A 7,380-nucleotide genomic window follows, 5' to 3' on the forward strand; every position below is an offset into this window, starting at 1 on the left:
CGTGAGCGGGGCGGATGCGGCTGGTGGGGCGACACGGGCTAATGTATTCTTGCCCCAGGGCCTTCTCTAACCTTGTTCCGGCGCTGATCGGCGGGGTGTCTGGATTGCATAATGCGTGTGCCTTGCACCCTGTGTGTCCTGTAGGGTGACCAGACAGCAAGTGTGAAAAATCGGGACGGGGGTGGGGGGTAATAGGAGCCTATATAAGAAAAAGACCCAAATATCGGGACTGTCCCTTTAAAATCGGGACATCTGGTCACCCTAGTGTCCGGCTCTAACCTGGCCTCTGTCCTGCAGGCATCCCTTGTTCCCCTTGCTGGCCCTGGTCTTTGAGAAGTGTGAGCTGGCGACCTGCTCCCCCAGGGATACCTCGGGCTCTTACCCCGGTGGGGACGTCTGCTCCTCCGATTCCTTCAACGAGGACATAGCCGTCTTCGCCAAACAGGTCAGTGTCTGGAGCCGGCGGGGGGCAAAGCAGGAGACACCTAAGGCCAGAGGAACGCAGGGGAAGCCGTGCCAATGCTGGGGCCCGACTCGCTCTAGCGTTAGCCCCGGGTAAAATCGACTGATTGATTGGCTCGATTCGGGGAACTACTTGGAAGACCCAGCGCTGAATCAGACTCGGCAAATCAGGCCCAGCTGCTATCTTAATCATTGCCAAAAAAACAAAACAAAACCAAAAAAATCTTGTGTTGATCCTGCGTTTATAGACATGCCCTGGCCAGTCCGAGAGCGTACATGAGGCTGCGTCGTGCTTAAAAATTATATATCTAGAGAGAGAGAGAGAGAGAGAGAGAGCAACGCTTGCTTGGAAGGACTTTTAAAAAGGAGACGGTGTGAAATCTGATCTTGCATAGGAGGGGCTGGGCCGCAGCAGGGGTGGGAATATTTTAAAATACATAGACACGGCAGAGCCGAGAGTGAAATATACGCATGTGGGGATGTCACGGAAGCTCTGGGGAAAGAGAGATTTCTTTCTCTCGCTCCCTTTTTATGTTCTGGGGAAATGAGAAAACCAGATTTTTTTAAATCGTGCTAACCTTTTGCCGCTCTGTGTTTTATTTGTGTTGGATTGCCCATGTCTTTCTCTTTCTAGATTAGGACAGAAAAACCTTTATTTTCTTCCAATCCTGAGCTGGATAATTTGGTAAGAAACTTAAAAAAAATCTACAATTCTGTGTACAATGCAAATAATCTTTTTTTTTTTTAAATGGCTTTTCTGCTGGTCCGATTGGCTTTGGGTTGTTTTTCTTTCGTTTTCCCCGTTGGCAGCTACTCGTCTTCATTTAAATGTGGCTCCAGTTCTGCAAAGCTATGCCCCGGGAGTGAGCCGATTCCGCTCAGCCTCCATGCGAGCTTGCATTCCCGTTTGGCCTGGGCCTTTGAGCATGGACCCGAGAGACGGAAGCATGTACTCCACGCTGAGTTTAAGTGCTTTCCTCAATAAGGACTTGTACTGGGACTTATTCAGTGCACCCAAAGTTAAGCACATGCGTGAAGTCTTAGCAGGATCGGGGCTAAAGATGTTGCATGCGGGGGAATTCATTCATTTCCTAAATCTAAGAATGAAGGCCCAGATTTTTAAAGGGGCGTTGGCGTTGCCGCGCTTCGCGTTGCAACGGCCAGGTCGTTTTCAAAGGGGATGGAGGCTGCTAAATCCGTCTTGGAAATGCGACGGAGGCGCTGCGGCCTTTCAAAAGCCAGGCCTTAGTCACCACCTCGGCTCTTTGAAGCGATGCAGAGTAACGGCGGCGCAGGGTCTGGCCCACTGGCGTCACACCAATGGAATCGCCCCTTAGAAAGGCTTTTCAGACTCTCCCAAGGAACGGATTGATTAGGCCTCGTTCTCTGTCGCTTTGGACGCTTGCACGGGAGCCAAATGAGTCTCACTCACATCACACGGGCGTGTGCTGTGCCCCGAGCCGCGGAGAACCAGACGTGTTAAGTTTCACGTGGAGGGCCGGGGAGAGACATGTGGAAAAGTAAAGGCTCCATCCAAGTGACTATGTGGGTATAATCCAGCCAGCGAATGAAATAAACCTGGGGCCGCAGCTCCATGAGTTTGGTTTATGCGCTGGCCCCTTTCCGCCGCTCCGGCCCCTTATCGGAGATGCAGATAAAGCCGCCTCAAACGGATTTCCCTTTGTGTTCTCGTTACAGATGATTCAGTCCATCCAGGTGCTGCGATTCCATCTCCTGGAATTAGAAAAGGTAAATCGACACGTTTTCCTCCCTTCCCCCTCACCAGCGCAGGGTTGGGGGGTCATTATTTGTAACCGTTTTTTATGAAAAAGCAAAAGGAAACCGTCTAAAAGGAACTCTTATAGGCCAGACCCTCAGCTGATCCAAACGGGCCCAGCGCCATTGGTTTCAAATAGAGCAGTGGTGGTTTGCACCAGCTAGAGATTGGTCCCCTTGATTTTAAGGGAGTTCTGCCTGTTTACACCAGGGGGGAATTGGGCCCATAGACTTCAATAGAGCCACACAATTTTACACCAGTGGGGGAGCTGGCCCCAGTGACTCCGGCAGAGCTGTGGCCAATCTATACTCTGGCCGTATGTTTTTTGGGTTTTTTTCCCCTCCAATTGGAGCCATTGCAAACATCACAAGTAACATTTAGTTCAATACGGTGCAACTTTTTTTGCCCGTTCGCAGCTGCTTTGATGATGGATCTGAGGTTTCATGCGACGACAGCAGAAATGAACCTCCAACCAAATCATCCGAGCAAGGAGAGAGTCCCGCCAAAGCCAAACCCCTTCTAATTGATGTTTTCAACCCAAGCCGTGCTGCTTGCCGTGGTGAAAGCTGGATGGCCCGTCACTAAGCCCCACGTGCAGCTGATAAGTGGCCAAATAAAACGGTTTTAAACCCACGTGGGGCTGAATTTCGGCTTTGGGATTATTATCCTGGTTCACTGGTGCAACGGCCCGCGAAGGTTTAATTTTTCATCTGGCAAGACGGGGGGAAGGGGGCAGGTTCAGAGTAGAGGCCAGGCCTGAGAGAGAGGAGAAAATAAATGGATGTGTGTTAAAACAAAGGGTATCAAGTCAATGTTTTGGCCAAATCTTAAACAAACCGTTTCAGCTTTTTCCAAATTTTATTTTTCCCCTGATAAAACTATTCCCCGCATTCGACCCAAATTGACTATTTGCCGTCTTTTTTTTTTTTGCCCAGTTCTAAGCAGGGACTCTCGTTTTGTTCTGCATTGTACAGCTCCTGGCGCAATGGGGTTCTGATGCATGGTGGAGGTGGGGCCGCGGTGCTCCCCAGGGCTCCCGTAACACACCTAATAGTCATAAAAACGTACCGCGCCCGCAGCCCGGCACAACGCAGCCCTGATCCCCGACTGGGGAGCCTAGCTAGAACGGAACAAACGTTTGCAGCTGAAAGTTTGTTCTCCAAAAGAAGCAGACTTGGAACATTTCGCGAAGGCCGGGCAATTTCTGAGAGTTGTTGAGGTTGGAAAAAAAGAAAAATTCTTAAAAAAAAAACCCCAAACCCCCCCCCCCCAAATCAGTGCTTCAATTTGACATTTTTGGATGCGAGTTTTGATTGTTTGGGTTGGAACAACATTTCTGTTGGAATTTTCCTTCCCTTTGATTTAGTTTTAGTTTTAAAATGTCTAAAATCAAAACTAATTGGGTTGGGGTTTTTTTTTTAAGGTTTTAGATTCGCTAAAAGTTCCAAGAAATTTTGTTTTCAGGTCAACACAAAACATTTTTTTTTAAATTTTGAATTGCCAGCAAGCCCCCCGCCCGCCCCCCCTCCCCAATTGATTATTGGGAGAGCTGTAGCTGCTAGATGCTCCGGTACTACGAATAATAATTACTGATTTACAATAGACATGCTGCTCTGGTGAATAAAGTGACTCCCACGCATGTGTGTTTGTAGGGCTGGGGACTTAAACAGGACAGACCCAGTCCAGATCCCCTTGAACTTGGATTTATGCTTTGCAGAATAAGGCTAGAATTAAACACCTGCTTGGCAGTATGCACGGGCTTAAGGGCCTCGCTTATCTTTAAGCACCTAGGTAGGCCTTTGACGTCAATACCCCTCAGTGGACCGGATCCATAGTGGGAGCTAATTAGTACATTCATTGGCAGAGTTCCAGCAGACATGATGGTAAAGGACCTGATTCCAAGCCACATGGAATCGCTCCAATTTTTTGTAAAGCAATCAATCTGTCTATGGTGCCCATCACCATAGCCTCTGGGCACGTCCCAATCTTCAGTGTATTTACCCTCCCTGGCGAGATAGAGTGGTGCTGTTATCACAGAGGTGGAACTGAGGCACAGAGAAACGTACAGGTTAGATCCTCCAAGGTGTTTAGGCACCTAGATGTTAACGGGAATTAGGCACTTAAATACCTTGGAAGTGATTTCCCCCAAGATCACACAGGGAAGCTGTCAGAGAGACGGGGACTAAACCCAGATCTCCCGAGACCCAGGCGAGGGCCCCAACCACTGAGCCGCCCTACCTCGGTAAGGCTGCTTTGTAAAATAGACTCTGTTAATTCACGGTAGCTGCAGCTAGTTCTGACAATACTTCAGTCTCCGGCAGCCAAAGCCCCGTGGAGCACGTGTCATGGTTAAAGTAACGAAACCAGGGTAGTACAGGCCTCTGCCGCAGCCCCGTGCTGTTAAAGAAACATGTGGAGGTTTATCTTTTTATTTAAAAACAAAAACAAAAAAAAACCCCACCACGGGCAGCCCTTCCCCTAGCGTAAATCAACGTAGCTCCTTTAAAATCAAGGCCAGAGGATTGGAGTTGGAGTCTGAACAAAATACAGACGATGCTTGTTAGACCAAACGCTTTCAACGTGACCCATCCAGGGGATAAGCAAATGATGCCCCGACGAACGGCTGGTTTGGATTTACAGAGACGCCGGGGGAAATTTCTTGACGCTCTCACACGTGGAGATCGGGATAAACTTTGCATTTGGGCAGCGTGTCTCGTGCAAGTGAAAGACTAGGATGTCTAAGGCCTCGTCTGCACTCAGATTTTGCCCCGGGATAAACTATGCTTCAGAGAGGAGGAGTGTTGTGGGAGGAGACCGTCCCAGGTGGGTGGATGACAGCTGAATTCTGCTGGCATCACGACAGAATTTGTCTGTTCTCTTCTCCAGCAGTTTAAGGACCGGTCTGAATTAGAAATCTTGCCCCGTCAATATCTAATTGCACCAGTTCCGACCACTAATACGCATGCCCTTGAAACGGTTTGAAATCAATTTAACGTAGGGTGGTAATAATCGGCCAGAGGGTCAGATTCTAATCTTAGTTCAACTGGAATAAATCGGGACTTGGAATCCCGCAAGTCAGTGGAGTGATTCCAAGGGCCGAATTCCAAATCGGCGCCCGGCTCTGGGCCGATTTACACGGGGAGTGAGATCAGAATCGGGCCCTATGGACGTCTCACATTGAGAGGTTAGCGAGCCAGCTCCTCCGCCCCTTTCCCTGGTGTAAACGGGAGTCAATTGTGCGCGGCTAGCTTAGCCCAGCCGGCTGTAGAGAGATCGGTTCACCGTGGGGCGGGAGGTGGGGTTTAAATCGGTAGGCCGGATTCTCCCCAGTCATACCCTGGTGTAAACGGGAGTCACGCCATTAGAGGAGGAATGAGCAAGAGCAGAATCAGGTCCCGCTGGCTTGTCAGTCCAGCAGTTGTGCAGATTGGAAAGAAAACCTGGCTGGCGAGAGATCTCCAGCGCGTGCCGACCAGCCGGGGCTCTGTGGGGGTCCGTGGGCTAGATCCCTGCCTGGCGCGGAGGGGGCAGATCTGGCCCGTTCCCCTCCCTGAGGCGGCGTGTCTGGTAAATTCCAGGCATGATGCAATCGCGAAGGGGGAGGGATGGGGGGGTCCCAGGGTCCCGGCCAAGCGGCAGGCCAGGGTAATGAGCTCATTACAGCCACAATCGCCCTCACGGTTTTTAACTCGATAATCCCCTTGTTAATGGGGTAATTAACCCTTTGAGCACCACAGCGGGCGCCTGCTGGGAGCTGATAAAAGGGGGTGGGGGGGGGCGGCGAAGTGCCTCTGCCAGGGGCAGGGAAGAAAGAGGAAGCCGGGAGCTGGGGCTTTTCAGAGCCGAAGGCCCGGAGAGAGGAAAGGCAGAGGAGGGACCCACAGCGCCCGCAGCAAATACACTGGGAGGGGTCCTGGCCTAGGGCAGACGGGGCTCCGGTCTTCTCACTAGGAGGTGTATTATGGTAACGCCCAGGCCGCCCCCCCCCCCCCAAACCGAGGAGGTGTTCCCATTGTGCCCAGCTCTGCAGAGACACCCCCCGCCCATCACGCATGCACAGCCCTCCCCCCCCCATCGTACCTGCCCGGCCCTGCCCAACGTCTGTCCGTCTCCACCGCCTGTCTTTTCGGCTCAGTGTTTGTACAGCCCCTAGCACGCCGGGGGCTCCTGACAAATACCGGACAGGGCCGAGCACCTAACACCTAACACCTAACAAACACCAAAAAAACCCACCCTCTCCTACTTCAGAGGTCTAGCTGATCTCTGAGGATGAGGGCTCAGGAGCAGAGCTAACATGGGGGGGGGAGGGAGGATCTTACCCACCGTTTGCTGCTGTGGGGTTCTCCCCCTTCCTCTGACGGATCTGGTGGCATCTGTCGCTGCCCGACGCCAGAGGTGGCCCCTGAGTTCTGATCCCGGCTGGCCGGCCCCTTGTCTGGATCTTTTCCGCGAGGGCCAACACAGCCAACCGGGCTAAAGCACCGAAGAGTCAGGCTCTCGGGTGGTTCATCTCAGCTCAGGGCTGGGGAGACGGGACGCCGGGCCAGATGGGCAGGCCTGGTTGGGAGCGGCTGGAAAGCACTGAGCCCAACAGGGTTCTGACCCAGCCACCTGGGCTCGCGCCTCCTAACGGTTCTCCTTTTCGGGGAGCAGGTACACGACCTGTGCGACAATTTCTGCCACCGCTACATCACCTGCCTGAAGGGGAAGATGCCCATCGACCTGGTAATCGACGACCGGGATGGGGGCTCCAAATCCGACCTGGAGGACTTCACGGGGTCCTGCGCCAGCCTCTCCGACCAGGTGGGAGACCGGACGCCTGCTTTAGACAAGGGATTGGGGGGCTCCCTCTTTGTGCCGCGCGGATACACTGTGAGAGACGGGCCTTGCTCCAAAGAGCTCCCAGGCTCCAGAGACAAGGGGTGGGAGGAGAAACTGAGGCACAGAATGGGGAAGTTGCCCACAGTCTCACCGCAGAGCTGGGAACATAACCAGAGCAGCGCAGTACGCACGAGACCATGTTGCTAACACCAGACATGCGACCCCAGAACCTGGCTCTGAGGTCTCGCACGCGGCTCCCCGGCTGGCCCCAGCTCAGCCCACCCTGAGCGGCGGGGACATTTCTCTGGCTGGTGGCAGTG

At 52.6% G+C, this 7,380-nt stretch overlaps 1 protein-coding gene across 1 annotated transcript; it reads left to right on the forward strand.

Moving 5' to 3' along the window:
* Positions 1-297: 297 nt before the first annotated feature.
* Positions 298-7,042, forward strand: LOC113409126 (homeobox protein meis3-B; the record flags this gene model as incomplete). The annotated part of the gene is made up of 4 exons (XM_026662720.1): positions 298-445; positions 1,097-1,147; positions 2,161-2,211; positions 6,893-7,042. Coding segments are annotated over 4 exons (400 nt in total), but the record flags the coding sequence as incomplete, so codon positions are not given.
* Positions 7,043-7,380: the final 338 nt, after the last annotated feature.

Source organism: Terrapene carolina, unplaced genomic scaffold (assembly GCF_002925995.2).
Source record: "Terrapene carolina triunguis isolate 2854851 unplaced genomic scaffold, T_m_triunguis-2.0 Scaffold29865, whole genome shotgun sequence".
In the NCBI taxonomy this organism is placed as follows: domain Eukaryota; kingdom Metazoa; phylum Chordata; order Testudines; family Emydidae; genus Terrapene; species Terrapene triunguis.